The sequence below is a fragment of the Sesamum indicum genome, linkage group LG4, assembly GCF_026168435.1.
Source record: "Sesamum indicum cultivar Baizhima isolate 11 linkage group LG4, ASM2616843v1, whole genome shotgun sequence".
Lineage (NCBI taxonomy): Eukaryota > Viridiplantae > Streptophyta > Magnoliopsida > Lamiales > Pedaliaceae > Sesamum > Sesamum indicum.
The window spans coordinates 20948924-20975500 of NC_142660.1; the positions used below are offsets into that span (position 1 = coordinate 20948924).

At 37.8% G+C, this 26577-nt stretch overlaps 3 protein-coding genes across 3 annotated transcripts; 1 reads left to right on the plus strand and 2 right to left on the minus strand.

Annotated features, from left to right (window-relative positions):
* Positions 1–177: 177 nt before the first annotated feature.
* Positions 178–4666, minus strand: LOC105161229 (biotin carboxyl carrier protein of acetyl-CoA carboxylase, chloroplastic). Its single transcript, XM_088879315.1, has 7 exons — positions 4369–4666; positions 2842–2895; positions 2614–2759; positions 2223–2535; positions 1996–2067; positions 520–585; positions 178–423 (listed from the first exon to the last, which is right to left on the minus strand). The coding sequence occupies exons 1-7, from the start codon at positions 4534–4536 to the stop codon at positions 400–402; spliced, it is 843 nt and encodes a 280-aa protein (XP_088735441.1). The 5' UTR covers positions 4537–4666; the 3' UTR covers positions 178–399.
* An 8286-nt stretch (positions 4667–12952) lies between these two features.
* On the plus strand, positions 12953–15258 carry LOC105161230 (thioredoxin F1, chloroplastic). Its single transcript, XM_011078853.3, has 3 exons — positions 12953–13356; positions 14752–14851; positions 14954–15258. Exons 1-3 carry the CDS (start codon positions 13064–13066, stop codon positions 15086–15088), a joined length of 528 nt encoding a protein of 175 aa, XP_011077155.1. The 5' UTR covers positions 12953–13063; the 3' UTR covers positions 15089–15258.
* A 504-nt stretch (positions 15259–15762) lies between these two features.
* PRORP1 (proteinaceous RNase P 1) lies at positions 15763–20909 on the minus strand. The gene is made up of 6 exons (XM_011078854.3): positions 19615–20909; positions 18780–18869; positions 18467–18648; positions 17110–17230; positions 16169–16237; positions 15763–16074 (listed from the first exon to the last, which is right to left on the minus strand). The coding sequence occupies exons 1-6, from the start codon at positions 20770–20772 to the stop codon at positions 15985–15987; spliced, it is 1710 nt and encodes a 569-aa protein (XP_011077156.1). The 5' UTR covers positions 20773–20909; the 3' UTR covers positions 15763–15984.
* Positions 20910–26577: the final 5668 nt, after the last annotated feature.

Sequence of the window (26577 nt, forward strand, 5' to 3'; positions counted from 1 at the left end):
TTTGCTAAAACAACATAATTCGCTCGTTGCTTATGTTGGGTCAGTAGACAGATGTCATTACCAAAATCGTTTAAAGAAAAAGATTATTACTAAAGACAAGTTTGGATTGCACAGAGTAGTTGAAGTTTGTACTACAAAGGCCATACATGATATCCTCACGTCATAAACAAAGGCAAATTGTAAAACTAGTAGCAAAGTGTCCATAAAATTAAGGAAAAATGCTCCCAACAATTTCTACACTTGATGAAGAAAAAATCATCAGCAGCTCATTCGGTTCAATCTCTAACTAGGTCTCACCCATAGAAAACAAAATTAAGGAAAAGTAAATAAATTCTGCATCCCACAACATACTTTAGCCGAAAGCCTTCCTACTCCTCTGGGCGTTTTGCCTCATCAGCTCTATGGTTCAATCACAAAGAGAGGCTGTAGACAATAAACAAAATAATGTAAGGCCACCCCAGTGGATAGGGAGAGTACTTTTGTTTATTAAGTGACTGAGGTTGGTCCAGAAAAACTCACAGTATCAACACTGACTGGCTTGCCATCTTCTAGAAGGATCTCGACTATCTTTCCAGACTGATCAGCCTGCAGAGAGCGATTCAGGCATTAATGAGATGGGAAAATCTGGCAGCAGTGAAATGATACCTTTTGCACACAATGTGGATACCTCAGGCTGATGCAAAACCAGATATACCAAACTCTATAGCAATGGTAAAACAGCAGGCGAAGGTACAACATATCATGTTTGATCATGTCATTCAATGTTTTGAAAAAGTGGATGGAACCCATGAAGTTTTTCAAAAATAAAGTACCAAGCTTGCTAGAAACATGTGGGAGGTTGCCTAAGATTGTAAATAGCCTCCGGATATTGATTGTTGCAGGCATAACATCTATGTTAATCTTATCTCTAAAAATGGGGGTCTGACCACAAAAAATCTGGATAGACTTATTGCCACAACACATTCAGCACCTCATTTATGGGTGAAGGATCCAAATACTTGAAACAAGGAAAGTTTTGGACGCAACCTCTTGGGAATTCCAAAATGCTCTACACAGTCATGTAACATATATCAAAACACAGTCATGAAACTATTGCATTCCCTCTACATTGGACAGACGCTAATGTCATTACAGAGACAGAAAAAACATGTGATAACACACTAACACAATAAGGTTAATTATGAGAATATAACATATGCCTAACAACAGACCGTGTATCCTTAATCACATTACATAAATTTTGCCACTTATAGTGTGTTAGTGATACAAGTCTTGCTTGTTAGAAGAATGCTTTTATTTATAGGTCATGATACAAGTCTTATCCTGCTTGTAGGAAAAATCCTTTTGATTATAGGACACAGTGCAACTCCTATCCTGCTTGTTTGAAGAATGCTTTGTTTATAGGTCTGGTTGTGATCGAGTAACTTTCCATGGATTCCAATCTTATTTAGAACTCGGCTTCAACTATGTCAGTTGACTCCAGGGACAGATGCCTTGTTAATAAAAACAGACAAATAATATATAAAGGGGAGACTGGGGGAAGTCTATTGGATCAATTCATAATGTTGAGTTTCTCGGGAAGAAAAAACCACTAGAAAGTCAGACTGCTAAGTAACTTTTACATCAAGATTCAGTTTCAAACAAAATCTGTAGGCCAACATTCTCATGAGGTATTTAATAAGATGTTCTTGAGAAAGTCAGCAAGGAATGATGAAGTATTTTTTCCCAAGATCAGGCTGCAGCATGAGGTGGGAAGCCAGTGGATGCAAGATGTGACTGATCTTGGTTTGAATGAAATTTTACACAATTAGGAAAACAAAAAATGTAAAATCTTGATATGGATGCCTAATCATTTCAAAGTAATTAATACTTGAAGAAAACGCCAGAAACTCAAAGTAACTAGTTTATAAGCATTTCCCACTTAACCACAGAAAGCAGAAAATATTAAACCTCTGGTAGCAGAATCTCAAAATAAATGCATACGAAAAAGCTTACTTCGATTTCATTCATCAGTTTCATGGCTTCAATGATGCATAGAACCTGTCCCTTCTGTACTTTATCTCCGACCTGCAAAAGAGTGCAGTATGAGAGAGAGAGAGAGAGAGAAGAGAAGTATATCAAATTGGCAAATGGAACAAATGTATAGCTTTATCCATGTTTCGTCAGACAATGTAATATTGATTATTGCTTCCTGAATATTTTTGTTCACACATATCAATTACCTTCACAAATGGTGGTTCCCCAGGAGCTGGACTCCGGTAGAAGGTTCCTGCCATGGGAGATTTAAGAGGTGGATGAGATGACTTAGCTGGTTGAGCTTTAGGTGGAGAAAGTGCTGGAGCTGGTGGGGGAGTAGGTGCTGCAGTTGGCGCAGGTGAAGGTGTGGAAACTGGAGGCAGTACTGCAGGCTGAGGTTGTGACTGAACATATGCAACAGGAGGAGGTGGTGCAGCTAAGGCCTCCTTCTTACGTATTAAGACTTCACAGTCGAGCTGTTTCAACTCTAGTTCCACGATATCCTTAGCATCCACCAACCTGCAAGAAGGACGCTTTCCTGAGCTCATTCACAATTAAAGAGCCACTTAAGAGGGATCATAAAATTGGAATGCGTACTTGACAAGACTTGCAACTTGAGTAATAAATTCAGATATTGATTCTTCTGATGCCAAAGCAATAGGTGTATCCTTGGATTTGGCCGGTGAAACCTCTGATGTGGCAGGAGTGGAAGCTTCAGCTTTCGAGGATCCATCCGTTGCAACCTTGAAAGCAACAAATAGCTCAAAAAGTTTTTCCAAAAAGAACGAAAATTTGAAAGGAGTTGATATCCATGGAAAACCTTACATCATTTAGTTGAGCTTTTACCATAGCAGAACACTTCCAACCAGACTGCAAGCCCTGCACAATGTAATCCACATCATGAATAAAATTCAAGGATTACAACTAAGAGATATAAGAAAATGAATGTGCTTTGTTGGTTCCAGTCTATCAGTAAGACTAGGCTCTAAATCAAATTCAAGAATGAGAAAATGGTAAAGATGATGTGATAGGAATTTCTTTTCCTGAGCACATAGGAACTAGGAAAATCTAAATAAAGCAAATATAAGGAAGAATCTTCTGAGAATAAAATTTATTTCTCTAATCTCTAATTAGAGAGCTTTTTCATTTTAATTTTCTCTCCTGTTACAATTCCCTTACTTAAGTTTATATGAGTATGACTATATTTATTTTAATTGGACTCATGATGTCACATTGAACGTATCTCCTATATTTCCAATTTGGATCCTATATTTCAATTATGACAGAATGAACAAAAGAGCAGGAAAAGCGGAACAATTTTGTTGAAATATTATTCAAAAGAACTGAAATGCAGTAACATGTAAATTGTCGAATCTCCATTTATTAGCTTTTATTTAGATTCTCTTTCATTTTCTTTGGTGCCAAAGCGGCAAAGCCCAGCCTAAACAAGGAGATAAACAAATTGTTTCCAATAGAATCTTCACCATTATACCCCAAATCTCAAATAGAGGTAAGCATGTACGTTCCTGATGGCTAAAGAAAACCCCAAAAAATAAGACCTATTTTTCTGGTAAACCAACGGAAAAGCCAGACAGCAAAGCTCTCGGCACAAGGATTCTGTTAGATGCTATTTGCTATAAATCAAATCTCCAGCATTTGCCAAGTCTCCACGCGCTTCTTAAACTTCCAAGCGTTTGTAAGTAATAGTGCCCATTGGTTAGTTTGTATTTTTTTTTTTCTATAATCTTAAAGAAGAAATATACATCAAAGTACATTGGTACTCTGCAATCTCCTTTTATGAATAAATTCCCTGTTCATACATTCAGTTTTGAAATGTCCAAAGTCTATACTGCACAAATTTGATAGACATTTCTATCTCTGCAGATTATCAGGAAGATGCACTCAGTTGTTTCATTCCAGATTTTTAAAGAATAACGTTGCACAATTTGCTGAAAGAATTCATTTTCTCCACTAGAATCCAAGAGGCTCATGCATGAATTTGACCATATTCAATTTAGTCCATCTCTTCTTCAGAAATTTCATTCAGTTCTTTCCTTAAATAAGAAGACACAAACACAAATCTGTTCATTTCAGCTCGAGCTCCAACAAACTTGGAAACAGCATAAATCAAATAATTCAAAAATAAGTTAGTATCTCAGCACGAACAAGCACACCTCGACAGATTCTACATTTATGCAGGGTCACCGGCAGAAACTAACTGAGATCCACCTCACACAATCAAATCAAAAATTCCGTGCATGAAAAGAATACCGATAATTAAGCACACAATTCTCCAAATGAAGTTATAATGCAAAAAGAGCATACAAAAGCGGGAAAAAAATCGATTTATACCTTGGAGAAGAGGCGGAGCTTGGGCCTGGGTGTGAGGCGGAAGGAAACCTTGTTGGAATTTGCTCGAAGGAAGAAATGGCGGCTGGCGAGCGGTAAATAAGTGGAGGATTTGTTAGCATTCCCGGTGAGGGAGGCGGCCGTCGCCGCTGCTCCAAACGTCGTCGCCATTGCTACGGCGGGAAGTGAGAGTGTGTGTGGTGTGTGTTTTTAGCGTGTGCGAGTTTTGGGTTTGGGTTTGGGTTTGGGTTTGGGGGATCCGCCAGCGGAGAAGGAAACAGTGCTGTTCGATGAGACCAAAGAGTGGAGATAGATAATAGCTGTAGCTCTGCGTGACTGAACGGTGTCGTTTGGCAGGTGGGTGGGCCCCGCTTGACAACTGATCTTCTGGGGACCAAAACTGGCTTTATGATGAGTTGTACGTCGTGTTGCAGTGGAAGTACCCTGCTACTTATAGAGTTAGATGCCAGTAGTCAAATCCTTTACCGACACGTGTCCGACAAGATGATCTCTTTCTTCTTTCATAAATTACGATTCGGTACTCAAACTTAACTGTTATTGCTAATTGACACACTGATTTACACGAAATTCGCACTAACTACTAACCTAATATGTTTTTATTTAAGATAAATCACACTCACCTCGTTTGATATTTTGGATAATTATAAATACCTATTCATTATTTGAATAATTATAAATATCTTTATAATTTTAATATCCGTTTAACAACGAGTTCATTCTATTATGTTTCTATTCGACTTTTACAATAAACTAATCAGAATATCTTTTAAGATTATGTATTATACTTTTACATATTTTTTTAAAAAAATTATATTTTTATAGACTAATATGCTTTATAAATTATTTATTTTAACTGTCCTCAAAATATTTTATATTTTTTTCAAATATTTTCTTAATCCAACAAGGGTAAAGCAGTTTTCACATCACGATTTAGGAATTAAAATAACAAATAATATATTTATACTTATTCCACATTTTTAAAAATATAGCTAACGTAAATATGCACTAAGAGGGTACTTTGATGCTCTTATAAGTTATACTAAATTTAAAAAAATAAGATTTTTGGAGCCAATAAGCTATTTTATCAAAAATAAGGAATTTTTAACTTAATCTAAAATTATTTTTTAGGTAAATATAATTTTTATTAAATAAATAGTACAATCGTACAGTACAACAGTGCTCAATGAGTGGTGTCTCTCTCGACAGGTCAAGGATTACGCCAAAGTCTATACAACGCACAAGAACTAACAGAGCGAGCTAAAGAAGCACTAAGAATCCTCTGTCTAACATCTTCCACAATGAGTCCAGCAAGTGTGGTCGGTTCTCGCTCAAACTACTCAAAACATCTTAAGTTCCGTTCCTTCCAAATATGATACACACATGAAGCCAATAGCGCACGATAAACCAAATTAATAATGTGTTGCCCTCTCCATTTTCTTGTAGCTCACTCTATGTCTATTGGTCAGTCTCAGTTCGGCCAATTAAAACGAACGGATCATCGAATAGCTATAAGGCACCGTCAGGCGTAGCAGCATCGGAAAAATAAGTGCCTATACGCCTCATTCGCGCCTTCATCATATAAAACACAAGCGCCTAGGTAAGAGAACCATGGCTTATCAGTCGCCAAAAACTTCCCTAATATAACAAGCCATAGAATAAAATATACCTGTGTATCTTGAGAGAACCCAAGAGTAGTGAAGACCAACCTACCTTGGGTCCTGGAGGGACCAGTGACCGGTATAGAGATGTGGAAGTAGGATTACTATTTTCATACCGCCAAATGATGCGATCAACACCGCCATGAATCCGAAGCAGTGATTGTAGAATCTTCAACCACTCAATGTCTATAATGAGGGGCCATTGCCATTGCCCCTCTATGATAACGCTGCTGATCTTGGTAGAAATCCCAAGCTCAAGGAGTGGTGGTCCATGAGGAAATCTAGCAATGAGGGGCCCAAGATGGTGCCAAGGATCCTGTCAAAGATAGAACGTAGCCCCATTACCAACCTGAAAGTCCACCATCGACCGAATAAGGGATCATAGACGAAGTAGTCTCCGCCAACCCCACGAACCCCCACAGTCTGGAACCGCCTAATAGATGTATTTTGCAATCGTCCATTATAGAGCCACTCCACCCAAATAGACGTCCTATCACACCTTATAACGTCATAGAGTTTCTTACACATTAAAGCTCGATTCAAGGTAGCAATGTCCCGTAAGCCATGCCCACCTTCCGATAACGGCTTACATACATCTTGTCATGCTACCTTGGCATAGCCCCTAGTCGTCCCCCCTTTCCATAAGAACTCTCGAAGTTGCTTCTCAATCTCCCTTATAACACCTTTAGGTAATAGGAACGTTGAGGCCCAGTAAATGTTCAATGCCATAAGGACAAATTTGATGATTTGAATCCTCCCAGCATAGGACAACGCCAGACTTTCCCATCGTTTAATGCGTTGGTCAATTTTCAAGAATAATAGCTGACAATCTGTTATCAATAATCCAGACGAGAGGAGCGGAAGTCCTAAGTATCTCATCGGTAACTGTCCTTCCTAAAATTCCAGCATCGCCAACAACTCTTCTCGAATCCCGTGTGCCGAGCGAGAGATAATAAGGTGGCTCTTATGTTCATTAAGCCGTAGACCCGACCAAGATGCGAACATATCTAGGCCCTACTTGAAGACCCCTATAGAACCATATCAACTACAAAATAGTAGCAGATCATCGGCAAAACCAAGCTGAAAAAGTCAAGTACGAGCACATTTCCAATGGAATGAAAAATGTCCATCATGTTCAATCAACTTTAGGAATAAAAGATGTAACACCTCCATCATAAGAACAAATAGGTTAAGCGACATGGAATCACCTTGCCTCAACCCTCGTGAGCCCGCAAAAAATCCATGGGGTTTTCCATTCAGACCCACCGAGAACGACGGTGTTGTTACACACTTTTCTATCCACCGAATAAATTGTGCTGGAAATCCAAACATGTGGAAAACTCCTAGTAGAAAGTCTCATTCCACTGTGTCATAGGCTTTTCAAATATCCACCTTAAGAGCACATCTAAGTGGGAGATGCACCTGGTTATACCCTGTAAATAGTTCCTGTGCAAGCATAATATTGTCGCCTATACTACGATTAGGAACAAAAGCAGCCTGTCAAGGGCTGATTAATTTATTCAACACCCTACTCAAATTTTGAACAATAATTTTAGCGAGCACTTTATACAGCACGTTACAACATGATATAAGACGAAAATTCGTGACCAGCTTAGGGGAGTGTACCCTGGGTATGAGTGCCAGCAGCGTGGTGTTGATTTGCTTAAGCATCTTCCCCGTAGCAAAGAAATCCAATGTCGCTTTCGTTACTTGAGGACCCATAATTGGCCAAGCGGCTTTGTAAAAGCCCGAGGAAAACCCATCAGGTCCTAGTGCTTTGTCCTCAGCAATATCAAACACAGCCTGCTTCACCTCAGCTGCGGTTACCGGTTGGAGGAGTATGAGGGTCTCCTCCTCATTGAGCACATGCCTCACCTATGGCCTCAGGTATCGGATATCTATCACTTGCATCCGTCTGTCTCCACCTAATAGAGCCTGATAAAAGGAGACAAACTCATGAATAACCGTTCCTGGATCTGTGTAGGTAGTCCCATGCTCATCATTGATTTGCAAGATCCTTCGAACAAACCGATGTTGCGCAATCTTGCGAAAGAAGATTCGTGAACATTGATCACCCCCCTTTCATCCACTGCATCTTTGCTCTCTACTGTAGTATGATTTGTTCGAGCTTCACTGCCTTGGCATACACCAGTCGACAGCAATGTTCCAATAGGAGGAACAACTCGTTCCGTCTATCCGTGTTAACCAGTTGTTGGGCTGTCTCAAGGAACCCTTTGGTCAGTTGTAGATTCATCGTCAGATCCCCCTTATTGCGCCTCATATGACAAAAGGCAGGCTTTAAAGCTTTGAGTTTACGAGTAATCGCGCACATCGACACACCTACCATTTCATACTGCTAGATATTCTGCACACTGGGAATAAAATCCAATGAAAGAGTAAGGTAATTATCAAATCTGAACATACCTCCCAGTTGTTGTTACCTATCCCCATAGAGCACCAGCGGTGATTGATCCAATGTGCGTGGAGTGAGACTATAATAGTACGAGGTTGGGAATCGTTCTAGCCAAGCATCATTAATGAGTATACAGTCCAACCTCTTCCATAAGCTACGCGAGTTGGAGCTACGGTTATGCCATGTGAACCACTCACCCCTGCATAGGAAATCGGAGCAATCCCGTATCCTGAATACACGCATTAAACTCCTCCATGACCACCCTTATATCACCAGAAGTACCATAAACCTCACTGAGGTCACGTATAGCATTAAAATCACCCCCTACCAGCCATGGATCATTCACACACTGACCGCCAGTATCTCCAAAGATCTCCATAGCTCTCGACGTGCAGTAATATCATTAGCTCCATAAATAACAGTAACAATCACATTCACATGAGTTGCTCTAACAGTCACATGGCAATGTATATATTGGTCACCCAACGTAATCACATGAACATCAAGTATGTCATCATCCCAAGCAACCCATATACGATTACCAACAGTCACAGAATCAACAAACCATTTCCAATAAGGCAAGACTGTATTCGAGAGGCATTATTCATTCGCACACGTGTTTCTAAAAGACCAATATAGTGTAACTTGAATTCAGCTACGAGATCTTTTAGTGCTAGCTGATGGTTCCTCTTATTCAGGCCACGAACATTCAACATGGATCACCATTGATGGGGTTGCTTGCATTAGGACCCAAGTAGCATCATCTGTATCATCAAGGAAATTTAGTGCATCAAAAGTGTTACAGATGACTAATTCCTTACCCTTATCTCTAACCACCTACTCCCCACGTGTAGCAGGTATATCTCGACCAATCAACTATTGTGCCTCATCTTTATCCTTCTCCACTGTTGGTGGTGCAATAGGAGCTGAGTTTCGCACACGCTGCACATATACATTCACCGGTGGTTTTGGGGCTTTTGTGGTGGAACAGTCTTTGGTAGCATCTCCCAAGCTCATACAAGTGGTGCACTTCAGTGGAAGCCACTCATATTCAACATCAACCTTGCATGCGTGTTTCCCTCCTTCCTCCGTTGGCGACATGATAATTAAATGCTTTGGTAGCTTGGTGTTAACGTCAACCATGACACATACACGAGCGAAATTCAGTCTCGTGCATGCGCGAGTGATCGCATCTGGATATAGCGGTCTCCTAATGCCACTCACCATCGTACTCAGACCATCGTTAGTCCACAATTCAACTGGTAAATGCCGAGTTTAACCCAGATTGAACGTATGTTTCAATTTGCGTGTGACCATGCCCGGCTCTCACTTCTACAACACAATTGGTTGTCCCTGGAACAACCACGAGCCTCCCTCAATGACTTCCTCCATAGCCACAACCATCTTAAAGCTGAAAAAGAAAAACCCATTCGCCGTGGTTGTGACTCCCGTCACCAACAGCCAAATAGATGTGACATAATCTTTCACATGGTGATAATACGGGTGTTTGCCCAAAAAATAACCCACCGCTGTCTCATTCCATCATCGTGACCCTTCCAGAATAGTATCCAATGAGAGTCGCACAATTATTTTTCCATTTTGCATCGTCGGTGGCACATATAACAATATTTTACCGTCAAATTATGAAATATATTGGCAATTTTATCATCAGAATTCACAATATTTGAGCACGGGTGAAGAGGCACATTACTGACAAAAATACCGGTCGGTGAACCCATCGAAATTTGGAAATTTGCAGCAACATTCCCAGGTATCGAACTCCTCGAAGGCCATAAAAGTGACAGGAGAATCTGGCGATGAGAGGAGAATCGCAGTAGGGTTGTCTGCATGAGAAACAGTAGCAGATGCGACAGCAGCAGCCACAGGTTGGAGCTGCGCTGCTGCTGTCGCCGCAATCAGAAAAGTGGTCGGAGACATAGTAGCCACAGAAACAATGGATGGGTCTGTAGTCGGTTCCTGGCGCATGGGCAATGGAACAACAGTACGAGGCAAAATCATGCGAGGAGGACGCGACAACAATGGCGGACTCTCATTTTCTTCGCCAAACTTCTCAGTCCAACGTCTTTGTAAGTCCTTCAACGCAGTGATAGAATCTGCATCCCCTTTGTCTATAACCCGATGAGCCAACTTCAGAAATTCAGCGAATCGAAAGCTGGTTGTCTCTTTCACGCCTCCATTACTTATGGCTGCAGCTTTCTTATTACAGAGAATGGTTTCCTCCTCATCCAAATACCCCAATTCATCAGCAATGATACCATCCATGGCCTTCAAATCTCCTTCATCTCCAGAAACAGTCCCAATTTCGCTCTTCCTCAGCCGAGTTGCTGTCGTGTGATGTGTGTGAGATTTTAGGTGTGCTAGTGTGTGTGAGAGAAGAGAGTTTTAGAAGAATCCATCTTAAGAACTCAATTTAAAATTTTAATAAACTCCTTCAAATTAATTATAGAATTGTTATGACCAAACATCTGATCCTCTCACTCGATCGAGCTTGCGGATTCATTTTACTTTTGATTTTTTTATATCATATAAAATTTAACGTATTAATACAATTTTACTTCATATGATGTTGTATTTGAATAAACTACCTCCCTATAAAAAGAAAACATTATCTTCATATCTTTTTTAAAATAGAGCAACTTCATTTTAAAAAAATAAAAAGAGATAGTTTGCTATTTATTTTTTATAAAAGTGTGATTTGCACATATTACACTTACGAGGTTGCTTGCATTTTTTTTTCCAGAATTTGAGTTGAAGTTTGGAAAGACTAGACTATTTTCAGTAGTAACTTCAGTCCACATATTTTGGATATTAACTTATATATCTTTCCTCATAATATTCACATTGATCACGACCAAAAAAATAATAAGTGAAAGGAATAGAAAAATAAAAATAATTAATTACACTTAGACCCTTTCTAAAAATACGAAATTATTTTTTTTTAAAAAAAATTAAAATTATACTTACACCCCCTCCAAAATTCTTCCTTTATACCCGACACCCTTTCGTTAGAGTTTAGATGAAAAATACTAATGCTAACAAAAAGAATTATATTAATTCTCAAATTTGTTTCTCATTTGATATTTTCATGTATATTTTTGTATTTATAAATAAATAAATATAATATATTTATGTGGAGTAAGATAAACACCGTTAACTAGTTTGTTTTATGTCTTTTTTATTATAACTAATTACATTTAAAGATTTGAAATTTTTAAGAAGGGGAAAAAAGGCAAATTATCATGATTCAATTGTTTTCATTACCCAATTGATTTGCTCAAATTTAGGATACATTCTTGATATAATAATATTTATATTTTTTTAATTTATGGTCTATTTAAATAAATCATCATATTTTTTTTGCATAAGTATGCAAGTCACTTATAACAGCAAAAAAATAGAAGTAGTTTATGTAATATTATTAACATGTTTTTAGAGATGTATGCATATTTTTTTAAAAAATATAAATAATTTATATAAATAAATCTTAATAAATGTAATTATCCCTATATTCCAAGCATATATGGATCCACATATTGAGATAGTAACACTTCATTTTGATCTATAAATTCCAAATTCCAAATCTTTTGTATGTATAACAATCTTGGATTTCTCCATTTTCAAGTTTGTGGTTGGGAAATTTCCCCAATCCTTTTCAACTCACAAGGATTTTTGGAGTTTGAGATTTTTCCACTTTTTAACAATTAAGGGACGAGACGAAACACCCTCGATACGTGTATAAAATATAAATGAAGATCTAAAATCATATATGGAAGATAATTTTTTTTGGAGATATTTCATATTTATCACACCAAATTGGTATGGATAAATTATTAAGAGTTTAATGATATTTTAAGAATTTAATATTTGTCATTCCAAACGAGTTATTTTAAGTTGTTAAGTTAAGCTTAATATATTATATATTAATATCAAAAAACAAACAACGATTTGTGACACTATTTTACTAATTTTTTGTCGTGTCAATGATATATTTAAGTTGGTTTTACTTTTTCTTTTGAAAATGTGATATGTATGTTGATGTATCTGCTAATATAAAAGCAAAAAATAATTCACTCACAAACGTTGGATTATGAACCACTACACTAATTTTTTTATTTTGTCGATAATACCCTTTAAGTTGGTGTTTTTATTTCTTTCTTTGTTTTTTATTGAGATGTGACGTGTTGATTTATATATTTTATTTTTATTTATAATAAATTTATTTGTTATATGCACATAGAAATGACATACAACGACAGTTAATAGTATGAATAAATAATATTACTATTCGAAGGATTATTGCCACAAAAAATTAGATTTAGAAAAAGAAAAAACTCATAAAAAACCCACCGAAAATAGTGGCACAAACCAAAAAATCTCGAGGCTAATATGGTCATTTGATCCAACGAAAAATTAACGGTCCAGTTTCGTCGGCCAGCAGCCCCCAGTCGCAACCTTAAATTCCACCCTCAAACCTCTCTTCTCACTCATCGTCTGACTTTCTCTCTCCTCCACCACCTATACATACACATATACATATATCTCAACTCTTACTCAGTGAGCATACACACACTCACATACGCTAATAATGGCTCTGCAGGTGTACAGTGCAGCTCCGAGGACCTCAATGGTTCAAAATTCTGCCTCACAGGGGATTATCACCAAGCAGCCCGCAATGGTCTGCGTCGCAGGTGATTACCCTCAGCTGATGAGGAGGAAAGAGATAGGGCTGAGGATGGGATTCCGGGTCAGGTCCAGCTTGGACGCCACGACGGCGGTTGCGGAGGTGGGCCAGGTGACGGAGGTTACTAAGGACACGTTCTGGCCCATTGTCAAAGCCGCCGGCGATAAGACAGTCGTCCTTGATATGTACACCCAATGGTGGGTTTATCTTTTTTCGATTTTGGGCGTGTCTTGATTCATTTGATGGTTGGACTGAAGTTGTTCTTATACTAATCCATGCTTATCAAAGATCTTGGGGCTCTCTTCTTTTTTAAAAAAAAAAAAATTGGGAAATTTTGTGATATTATGTAGCAAGGTACATATAAATTTAGTATAAATAGGTATCTGAAATTACCGTTGATATAGAGATGTAATGTTTGATTTGTTCCATTTGCTGCATTTGGGGTTGATTCAATTCTAATACTCCTTGGATTTTAGTGAGTAATATAATATAAAACTTCCTTTTTTATAACTCGGATGTCAGTACTTATGCTTAATTTTTTATACTTTTTTTCATTTCCATGCTGATACTAAAATCCAAGGTCCAAATATAGCATATACGTTGTTTTATACTACTTTGTTCAATTTCTTGCATGTGACTTGACTCTTGTTCCTATCAAGAAAAGTGATTTCTCTCTATTGATTGCAAGTTTAACTTGTATAATGTGTATAGTGCTTCTGGAAAGAAAATATAGGCATGTAAATGAATGTGGTTATACATGTTACTTCATCGGGCTGAGTGGACGGAGATTTGGTTTGCAGGATAAGGCCCTTCTGTAGCTGAGCTTTGTGTCTGTAGGAGATGCAGTTTGTCAGAAAAGGCCTTTCTTATTAGCTGAGTTTTTGTGTCTGTATGAATATAGCGCTGCAGTTGAGTGTGGAAGTGATAATATGACTAGAAAGCAAGTGGAATAACTCAAGAGAAGTGGGAAAATTTTCCAAGTAGCTAATAGAATGAAACTTTTAGCATGTTACTTGCAGCTGATTCAGGAAGATTTCAGATAGTAATTGTGCTGCTATTGAAACTTAGAATCGTAGATAATTACTTCAGCATTCTTGAAGACGATTGACAAGTTTATCTCATTTTTTCCTGGATGATTTCTTAGTTTATGGTTCATCTTTATTAGGATGAGCTGCCAAACTTTATCCCTTCGCTTCTCACTTCTTATTTAAATTGCCATGATTGGCTTAGACTCTGAGTAAAGAAGAAGCACAATAACCTCATCTGCACATTTCCTTAAGTGGAGTTCTTTGAGCCATCAATATAGCTGGAACATTATGTGCTGCTATATGATATCATGGATGCAATCTTGATGTTGGTTGTCTCATATGCCGTTGAATTGTTGCGTCTGGTCTGTTTCTAATTCTGAAAGTTCAGAATTTCATCAATGTATTGAGTAGAACAAGTGGTGAATGCAATTCAATGTTTTCTAGATAATTTAGAATTCTTAAGGTACCAATGGTGCCACTTGTTTCAGCCTAGACATCAATTGTTGCATTGCTTCAACATTGGTTAAACCAGTTTGCTGAATTGAGTCATTCTTCCATTTGCAGGTGTGGCCCGTGTAAGATAATGGCTCCAAAGTATCAACAATTGTCCGAAAAGTATCATGATGTCATTTTCTTGAAGCTGGACTGCAACCAAGAAAACAAGGTGTGCAACAATTCTCTCCATCTCTCTCGCTCTATTGATCTATCTGCCGAACTATATAATATCAATATCTGGTTTGATCTAATATGCTGATGCTGATGGCAGCCACTAGCAAAGGAGCTAGGAATTAAGGTGGTTCCTACATTCAAGATACTGAAGGACAACAAGATAATCAAAGAAGTTACAGGAGCCAAATATGACGATTTAGTTGCTGCAATCGAGACTGCAAGATCCACTTAATATTTTTTTTCTTTTAATTTGAAGCTTGCCCGCACCTTGTAACTTGTTAATAGATCGACAGTTGTGTTTGTCGGGGAACGACCCAAAAATCCTGCCAATATTATTTGTAACCCGGTGAAATGATGATGCGTGACACCAATAACTTTTGCTATACTAGTATTTTTCAGTAATCTCTGTAGATTCTTGCATAATATATAACTCTGTGAAATGATGATGCATGATACCATTATGCACGAATGCTCATTTCTTGTTCATCTCCATTTCTGATGTGCTTCTGTTTCTTCCTTTTTTCGTATCTATACACATTTCACACTGCCCCAGACCTTCACTTGGTAGCTAGTTGAACGTGTATGAATGATGTTTAGTATGCTTTAGATTTTGAATTTTATTTAGCAGAGCAGTTACTTATATTATTATATCAGCAAATGAAAATAAATAATTAACAGTGCTCATGCCAAGGAGCTGGAATCAAAACGTTTTTGTTCAAGATCGTGCTAAAACCAGTAAAGAATAACTTTATTCAACTTCATCAGTTGATAAAAGGAATATTTGATATCACAACAGGGCTCGAACAAGATAAATATGGCTTCTCACTATGTTTGTATACAAAATTCAGTATAAAATTTGTCGCCTGAGCTCGAACAAGATAAATATGGCTTCTCACTATGTTCGTATCCAAAATTCAGTATAAAATTTGTTGCCTGAACTCCATCTATACTCGTACAAGAATTGGCCTGTCAAAGGCAAATAATATCCTAATTTTACAACTTACTGATGTCAATGGGAATGCAGGAGGCTTTTTCCAACTAAATCTCCAAAATGTAATGGTTGGACACATTCCCCTCAGCCTCGCTATGTTCATCTCATCCTCCCTGCGATAGAGCCTATTCATGCAATCACATCCTTGTGGCACAAACCCATTGTCTTGGAGTCTCAAGATCATCTCCTGTTACAGTTGGTATATGCCAACTACCTCGTTCTGACTCCTGCAATTATGTTGTACAGCAAAAACGGAACTTTCAGACATGAAACTCGCACTCTTCATTTAACAGCCATAAGATGATCAAGCCATTAATCTACCTGGATGACAAGTGAATATGGTGGTGGCATGTGCAAAATGAGCCCATTGCTAGAAGGTTTTATCCGGACCTGCCAGTTTGTAAGAAAAATCAGAAGAATGAAAAACTAAATTTTTGTTTTTATATACCACTGATAGTTCAGTTTCAGTTATGCATTCAACAGACAATATGAAAACAGAAAATGTCATTCTATTGTAAATTGAAGTAACAGATAGATATGTCCACGCTTAGTGCTGGCTGATAAAGCATGTAACCAATGTCAGACTTCCATGGATTAAAAACCTTGAAGTCGAGGAACCATGATATGAATAGAGCATATGTCTGGTGTGGTTGTATGTATATTAGCAGATACCATGCGAAATTCTAGAGCTATGCCATCTCGTCTTGGGTTAATGAAGTAGCTTATTATGTAACCTCCTTCCGCAACAGTTGACTATCTATGTCCCTTTCCCCCAAGAAACTCTATGACTTGCATAGGCAGAGCAACTCAAAGAGAGCAGCGAAAGAAGATCTGAGACTACGAAGTTCACTGTTAAATGAGGGTATTCAAGGTAAGCCAATGGTATGAAATCTTATAAATAGACATTTAAGTTAAAGACTCTTAGAGTTTAAATCCATAACAATGAATCTTTTGGTTGCAATTGCTTTTAATTCATTAATCAAACCCATCAAGCAGTAGAGATCTCAAAGTCAAGTCATTTTGGAATATTCATAATCCTTGATTATTTTCTTGTTACCATTGGATTTCATGAATATCAACTAGCAAAAAAGTTCAGGACAGCTCCACCACAAGCAATATTTTACTTAATGCTTCCTTCTTGCTGCAGCTAGTAACAAATTATTAGCTAGCTACACGAATAAAGGATATAAATATAACAGCTATCAAGGCAGTTTGTTGAGTACACAATTAACTAATAGCTATAATGAGGGAAAAGAAACTACCTGATGCTTTTCTTTCCATCTAGGAAAAAAACTATTGCCTAAAAGATTGAACAAGTGATCCCTCATCTCATCATTTGTCACCAGCAAACACTTTGAACTGACAGCAGCATATAACCAATACCTAGGAGGGAAAGAAAATGAGAAACATGAACAGAATAGCTTTACTGGAATACCTCATTAACATTTCTATATCCAGAGGTGCTTGTAATCTCAAAGTCGATGACATATGACAAAAACATGAAAGTAAGAAAGAATGAGAACAGGAAGAAAGGAAGAAAGGAAGAAAGGAAAGAAAGGAAACAAGTTAGAGAACAGAACTTTTATATCAGATTTGAATATGTAAGTACACTTGAGAAATGAAACTTGGTAGAGTATGTTGAGTGTATCTGTAACAACAAAGCATATCATAAAGCAGAGTTGTATGCTGAGCCATAAACTACTATACAGCTTACATTCCTATCTTATCCCTTCCCTCTCTCATAGTATCGCTTCTTGAATGGAAGTGCTGTATGTGAGAGTATCTTATAAGTCAATAATTTTTCAACCAGACTGAAGCAAGAAACTTCCTATCATTATTATTTTTTGACGAATGAAAGTGTTAATGAGAGAGTGATCTTATGAATCAACCATTTTACCACCATAGTGGAAGAGAAAAGATTTTTATTCTATATATCCAATTCTGCCAAGTGATGACACCTTTCTTATCTAAATACACCACTTTTATTAGTGTGAAACAGATATTAAATCAAACGACATTGGAGCCAGAGAAACCACTATTATCATGTAACAATGTTGTATCTCAAGGAACCTCGAAAACTTGGTTTATACCATCAGATATATATATACACATATGTGTATATATATGTGTACTTCAGTTGCAGGTCCTTTGCAAAAGAGGAATTGCTAGAATGCTCAGAAGCTAGGCAACAGTACCAACTAGCAGAGAAGTCTCGCCATAGTTTTTTTATAAAGATCAAATAAAAGGAGACATTTAATATCTTCCAAGAGCATCTACGATGCATACAAGACGACAATGGCAAGATCCTTAGAAAGAGAAGATCTTAGCTTAGGTATGTGTTTGTTAGCTATAAGAAATTACCAATTTCCATGATAAAAACAACATTCTATGCACCTATCCCAAAATGAAGATCAAACAGAATAAGGCATGTAGGTCATCATTATTATTGGTTGAATGTCGTGCCTAGTCAGAAGCAAATAGATCTCGATTTTGTTAAGGTTAAGTGATTCAATTGATTCAACCTGGCTACCTGGCACATGGGTATCAAATAAAAACTCTAAATGGAAAAATGATATTACAGTATAAAAAAAAAGAAACAGGTTATCAATCATTAAGTACCAGTCGTCGTTTGAACCCTGTGGCGTCGAATAAAGTGCACCAGCCCTTTTCCAGGTTTCCAACAATTTTTTGTTATTAGGATGTTGAGCAGGACCACCACTTACTCGGCTCTGGTGTAGAACAACAAGAGGAAATTTCTTTGTTGGGCTGATTTGACGCAATTGGTTCACAACTCTCATGATCTTCAAAGAAAAGGACAGTGTCATTTTATATATACATAATTTTACAAGACTACAAAAGACACAACTCCTTTTGTCTTAGTTTGTCAAATTCTCTCTAGAGTAAAAATGAGGGGAGTCAATTTATATTTTACCTGAGGGAAGCTAAAAGTATGTTGATTAGCAAGGCCCAAATTCGCACCATCAACTACAGCATCAAATGGACCATGCCGCTGAAGCCACTCCTAAACCAGCACCTTTTGAGTCAGACTCACAATATTATAATTAAACTAAATGCCTGAAACCTGAAACAAGCTTTGCACTTTGCATGTCTAAGACATGGTAAAATCAAATTCATAAACATCAGGTCCTAAGCATAATCTCTTATTTCACTTAATTACTCTTAAAATAATAAAGTTGTCTTATTTCGGATAATTCAATTGATATCAAATTTCAACCTGTCCCTGCGTGAAATTTTCTATTATGGCTTAATTTACAATTACTAAGCGAATTTGTATTAGTTTCATTGCAAAAGGCCAATTTGTGTACTTTCTAAAATGGATATCTAAGTACATGCATGCAGTAGTGCACACACATGTAAATTTTCAGTATGTAGTTGTAAGTTTGCATAACGGATATACGTAGTTAAAGGGTTATGTATTGAGGTTTTAATACACAATATGAAAGAAGAAATCTGCAAGTAAACTTAAAAACATAGGAAAGGTGTATTAAAATTAACAACAATCAAGGATTTGGGCAGGTTCCAGGATTCTGACAACTGTTACAAAGTCTAGGATAATGTTCATATCAACTATACTATATATGATCACCTATTTTTTCTATTTAAAACTGAAGGAGAGGTAGTCCAATCTCTGTAATTTCAAGGAACAGAAAACATTTATATGCTCTGCAAGTAAAATTACTGATTCCTCTACAGACATAGTATATGCACAAAGGATCTTCGTGGCAGGAACTGGAAACAAATAATACCTGGAATTTAGCGAAGTTGGTTCTAGCTTCTTTCTCACTGGCCAATTTAGCCAGGGACTTTGCAAAATTCTCTGTCTCCTCGGGATCAATATCAATGCAAACAAGTTTGTCCCCACACGACTGGCACACTCCAGTCTCATCCATCCTGGTCCTCATCACCGTCCAAGTCCCTTTCCCCAACCAACCTTGGCCATGCCATCCACCTCCTCCCTCCAAAACCCCTTTCTTCACCTTTCTCACATCCCATTTCTCAGCCCCAACTTCAGCAGCCCTTTTTGACCTAAACCAGTCCTCTATGGTAGATGCAGTCTCTTCTGATACCTGTCTCACTGTGGCCCTCAACCTATGCATCATTTCATACACTTTCCCCTCCCTCTTTACTTCAGAACTAAGTCTGAGGAGTGCAGAGAGCTCAGTCTCCTCAGCCAAGACACCATTGTCTATCATATGGGAATCCACTTCATATGCCTCATCAGCCATCCCCTTCTTACAGAACCCAAATAATGCTGGCCCATACGACCTCAACTTTGGAACAATTCCATGATCCTTCATTTGCTTAACTAAATCAAAAGCCAATTTGGGATCCTCTTTTGCGGCTGCCAACCTTGATACGTTGGTGAATGTCGCCTCATTCGGCTCCACTTTATCAATGCGCATTTGCTTAAAAATCTGAAATCCGTTATCCAACCTTACAGAGTCTTCTCCATCCTCCTCGCCATTGTCACTCTTTGGAGAACACAAATAAAGCAATACATTGTAATGATGCACATTAAGCTGAACACTGTTGGCCCTGGCCTCATTGTAAAGGTGAAGGGCCTCAGCCAAGTCACCGTTCTTCGAACATGTATCCAGTTTCACACGGAGAATCATTTCCGGGGACTCCCGACGCGCTTTTTTCCTGGATATTCGACTCCCCATATTTTTAGAGGACTGGAGGAGAGCTTCAGCCGAGGTGGTGGAAAAATGGGTTGTCTTTCTCGCCATTGAACCGAGACTCTTGGGCTGTTTTTGGGCATTAAATATAATTGTCATCGAAGTATAGTTACGCGAAAGATAAATGCAGCGTTTGGAGTGGACAAACAGCACATTAGAGCTCTTGCAGAAGAAGGGGAGAAGGATTAAGGTTTTAGTTGGAAAAGACGCCACGCGAAGGAGCATCCCTGCTGCAATGGGCAGATTACAGAAGCCCGCAAACGCTTCAGCAATGCACAACACTTGTTCACCAGAATGACTCCTCGAATTCAAGCAAACACCATCTGAACTTATCAAATTATAAGTCCTCTACCCACACACGACAAAGAATCTGCCAAAACACACTTGCCCGGTATGCCCACCAGTTATTCGCTGGATTCACCCACTGAACTTAGCAAGAACCGGTGACGCCGCCAGAAACGCCTCCATATCTTCCCTCCAATATGAAGGACAGGAAATTGCAGTTGGAAAAAAAACCGTCCGTCGTTTAGAGTTGGATAATGGAACCCGATCCCAATTCAAACTTCAGCTGAAGAATCAATGGATGTGTTGGAAGTAGGATAATACATTAAACGGGGAGATTGTTACTCGTCTCGTTGCGGCTGTGGTGATACTAATTGGAATACATTAAAAACCCCTATCAAACTTTTTATTAAAAAATCCCCCCAGAACATTTTACTCTAGTCTTAAAAAACCCAAGCCTCTATATTTTGTTGTTTAGGTTGTTGTTTACGCTGTACGAATAATAGTGTTGTGAACCAATCAAATTTTGGGACATCCCAATAATATTTGGAATGCACATGTTCAAATGACTTAGAATATGTATTTATGTAAGCCATTAAATCATAATAATCCTTCACAATTAATGCAAGATTAATCATGTATAAAGCGTATACTTTTTTAGCATGACTGCAAGAGATGCCAAATTGAGTCTACTTGCCACATGAACATTCTTGGTCCAAAATTTTGACAATATGGGTATTGAATCCATGTCTATTTTGACGTTTTGTAACAACCTAGGCGAATTATTGAAACTGATGGTATTTTGTGACTTGAATGCTTAACAGAATTTTGTTGTCTATGTGTGAACATCTTGTACATAAAATCCGTCCATAGTTGGTTGTTGGTCAATATTACACTATTATTCGCAAACCTCTCACGAAAATAATGGACAGTACGTTGAAGCGTCATCTCAGCTATTGCTGTCAACGGTAGGGGACGAGCCCCTTTCAAAATTCCATTTGATGCATTATGACATGTTAGTCGTCAAATACCACATCGCCATCCACCATCTTGAGAAACTGTCCATTTTTTCTTGTTAATTTGGTCTAAGAATTTTAACGCACCTAGTTTTTACCTCGTTATCTCTTATAATTCGATTGAATTTTTCTAATTTGATATTTAGAGTTAGCTCTCCAACAAAGATCCTTCAACACAATATTTTTATAACAACTGTTGAAATTAAAACACACATGCCTCAAGCAATACCGGCTCACGCCGTGAGGTGGCACAAAATCCAAACTTTCACCTACTATTTTAATGATACTAGTGGACAGATTCAAACATGGATTATAAATTATCAAGGAAGCCATAACCCATCAACCACAACAAATTGCTTCGCCAATCTGATAATGCTTCCACTACATCCCACAGGCAAAGAAGAAGTTCTAGCCGAATGTCTATTGGTTCAGTTAAACGACATGATGTTTGAGTGGATATAGCTTGTCCTTCTACATTGTATACAAATCAAAATTACTACGTGCCTCAACTGCCTCAATATTACTACATGCCTCAATTGCCACAAGATGATTGGTTTCAATCGACTCCATATATGCTAATTCATACAGAAGCTTAGTCTTTACATGTAGATCTTGATTTTGGCCTTGGCATTAATCAACCATATGCACTAGGATACAACATTTCACCAATTCATTTCCATCATTTAATGTATATCGTGAATGTGAAGTTTAGTTCTGCAACAACATATGGACATTAATCCCGATGGTGATAATGAAGAACAAAATGAGCCAATGTAAAATGTGGACGAAAAAAAATAAGAAGACCTCAACGTCAACGCCACAGACGCAATTGTGGAACAGGTGGACATTTTTTATATTTGTATTTTTATTATAATATTTTTTAACAAATTAGTTGTAATTATAATTATACAATTTTAATATTATGATATTTTTTTAATTTTATTACGTTGTTAAAATTAATTGAATATAATTAATATTTAATTAATATAAAAAACAAAATAAAATAAAAAATATAATTAATATACTATACATATCTTTTGCTTATAAATATCACCTCACACCTTCACATTTCTCACTTCTCACCTTCACACTTTCAGTTTCACCTTCACACTTCTCACACCTTCACACTTTTTATCCTTCACACTTCTTATACTTCATACCTTCTCGTACGTCAAAGCGTAGAACTATTCATTCACATTACCTCGGGATAGAAAATAGAATCAATATTTTTATTTTATAGTATTCCTCAAATGGGTTTCAAGAATATTGGGATTGGGATGTCCTTTCGTGGTACATCTCTCGTTTTCTCTTCGACTTGCTTTCCGTCCTTTTGTGATTGAAGAGAGAACTAGAGATATATCACAAAGGGACATCCCAATCCAAATATTCTTGAAACTCATTTGAAGAATACGATAAATTTAAAAAATACTGGTACTCTTGATTCTATTTTCGATCTCATGGTAATGTGAATAAATAGTTCTATGCTTTTGAAGTACATTCATTCATTCTCGCAAGTCGATTCCTATTCTTCCTAAATTAGGATGGAGAGCAATTTTATTATATTGTTAAAAATCAATTGAATATAATTAATTTATAAAAATAAAATAAAACAAAAAAAATTAAAATCGAGTCGTGGATGACTCATTTTTTTTAAAAAAAAATTACTTTTTAGTCGAGTCATGGATATGATCCACGACTTGACATAAAAATATTACATGTTTTATATAAATTATATTTTTATAATTTTTTAATAATAAAAAAATAATTAACCCTATATATATAACCACCAAAAAAGAGTTATTTTTCTTCACAAACCAAAGTAAGTAGAAGAGTACTTCTTTTTTATTTTGTTTTTTCCTTTTCTTTAGTAGGTTTCGGACCCAATACCTCAATTATGAAATATTGGCCTTCAAATATTGGGGTGTCTCCGAAGGGACAAAAGCACGCTTCTAATTGTTCATGATATTTCTGTAAAGGGTAAATATTATTATTTGGTCCCTTAAGTTTGTGTTTACAATTACTTTTTATGCCAAAAAAATATGCTCAACCTAAGAAGAAATCCAATTTGCAAGGGGACTTATCGAAAAGCCCTTGAAGGCATGAGGCCCAAATGGGAAGATTTACTAAAGACCTCTAACCAAGGAGCCCATAGACAAGTTGAAGAAGTATGGGCTGTAGTAAAGATCCCCTAACCTATGAGGTGACAAGGTTTCTTGCTAGCTTGGCTGCCAGGGTCACCTCCACAAATGATAGAAAACATTTATTCATGAAGGAAAAAAGTTGGCCACGTAGGTCTTGACGAAACTTGGAAAAATTTGTGGATCATCCTCGCGTCCCAACAACCACTTGGAAATTCGAAAACTTATCCATAAGAGGTTTTATCCAATCAAGGTCCCCCCAGTCGACAGGATTTTTTGGAGATTCCATTCAACTGCTTTCGTATTTCAGGGGGCATATCTGTTGTAGATCATTACCCTGAGTCTTAAGGGACCACACTTCGCCATCCAATGGCGAACTAAGGTTATAAAAGCAAGTCTTCTCCCTTTTGTTAAGGGTAGAGCAATTTTACACTAACATTCACACGAAAGCACTTTACTGAAAAATATGTTCTCAATCATTTTAAGCATTCATTCCTATTTCATCTTACTTAAGTTTATCTTTCTATGACTGTTTATTGACTTGGGCGTTGGAGTGTTAATGTTTTTTTTTTTGGCAGGTCCCCTTTATCAGGCTTGTAAAGAATCTGACACAAGAGCTTTAAGTCGAAAGATTTCTCTAACGAGCACTTTTTGTTTGCATCAAGTAGTGTTGTTTGTGGGAAAATAAAACTAAGACATAAGAATCAATGGAGAAGCTATAGAATAGTTGGAACAAGCAAACCATCATGGATACGTCCAGTGATGCCTAGACCCTTTAGGTGGTTTCAAGGACACCCTGGCTCCCACGAGATCCACAACAACAGGACATTTCAAAACTATCGAGCCTCTAACGGATCCCCCGCACAATAATACCTCCTCTAACATTTTCTTGGGAAGGTTGTCCCCAGTTTTGTTAGAGACTATGCAACAAATGATTGCCTCGACATTCCAAGCACAATTGATGGTTGTGACCCAGGTACCTGTGGTGGCTCTAAGAACTATAAAGACACCAGGTGAAGGAGATAAACCCCTAGCTCGAGGCCATTAGCTCTCCTTGGGGAGCAATGCTAGCCCCCACGACCGCTGGAGGAAGTCCCCCCTAGTGGGTAGTCTGCTTGGAATGCTAGCAGAAGGGACTTTAGGATGTACAACATCACGTGATGGGAGTCCGAATAGAGGAACAAGGCGACATCCCTTTCAACGAGGATGTTATGATGGATGATCTCCCAACTAAATTGCCGAACCCTTATTATCGCGGAGCGTGATGATACAAAGGATCCCCAAAAGCATCTGTCTAGGTTCGAGAATGCGGCCCTCTTACATTGTTATACAGATTAGATCAAATGTCAAGTATTCGTTACCACATTTGCCAGAGCAACCTAGGAATAATTTAACCAGTTATCAGTGGGATCAATTGGGAACTTTTAGGATTATGATCGCTATTCATATATTAATTTTCAAATATCAAAAAGTATCGGAACATAGAGCTTAGCCTCTTCATGGTTCGCCATATGAGGCAGAGTCCCTAAGGGACTACCACTACCGTTTCAATAGAGCCGCATTGGAGGTACCTTGGCCACCTAAGAGGTCAAGGTTAGTGTATTTTTCTAGCGATTGGTGGATGGATACTTTTTCAAATCCATGGGTAAGAAGCTGGACCCAGCTGTGAAGTATGTTAATATGAAGGAGGCGAAAGCTTCTAAGTGAGAAGGACGAGAAGAAAAGAGGAAGGATCCTAAGGAGGAGGGATCCTCAAAGAAGCTAAGATTGGATTTTCGAGATAATAAACCCTCGTTTTAGAGGGGTACCCCACGTACATTCCTTTGGATGCCCCTATCACACAAACCTTGATAGCATTTGAAAGTAAAGGATTGTTAGGCTGGCCCAAACGAACAAGTATTGCAGTTTCCATAATGGTTATGGGAACACCATAGAGGATGCCGACATTTGAAGAATAAGATAGAATGACTTATCCAAATGGATACTTATAAGAGTTTGTGTACCAGGAAAGCCCAAGGTACGGGTCTTTACTAGAAGAGGGATTAGGTTAAAGGAAAAGCTGAAGAAGAGCCTAGTTTGGATCCCCCCAAGAAAGAAGGACACAAGGCCTCAATGCAAGGATGCCATGAGGATCCTAACCACCCCCCATGGAAGAGGATTACTCACAAGATTGCAAGAGGACCTATAGGTGGATACTCCCATAGAGCAAAGAAATCCCAGATACGGGATATAGAGAAAGTCATCCCAAACTAAATACTGTATGTGGAAGTAATCGTTGATGCTCCGATCATTCAATGTAGGCTTACCGAGAAGACCGGGTTGGCACTACCTCATAACGACTCCTTGGTGATTACCGCCACACTGACTAATTATGAAGTAAATCGAATCTTCATTGACTCCAGCAACTTGGCCGACATCTTTTTTGAAGAAGCATACAATCAAATGCAATTGGGAGATATCTCCTTGAAGTCAATAGATACCTACTTATATGCCTTTGCCGGAGAAGTGGTCCGCCCCTGGAGCCTGGTGGTGCTTCTCCTCTCCTTGGGAGCAGAACCTCTCGAGAGGACTTGTCTAATAAATTTTTTGGTGGT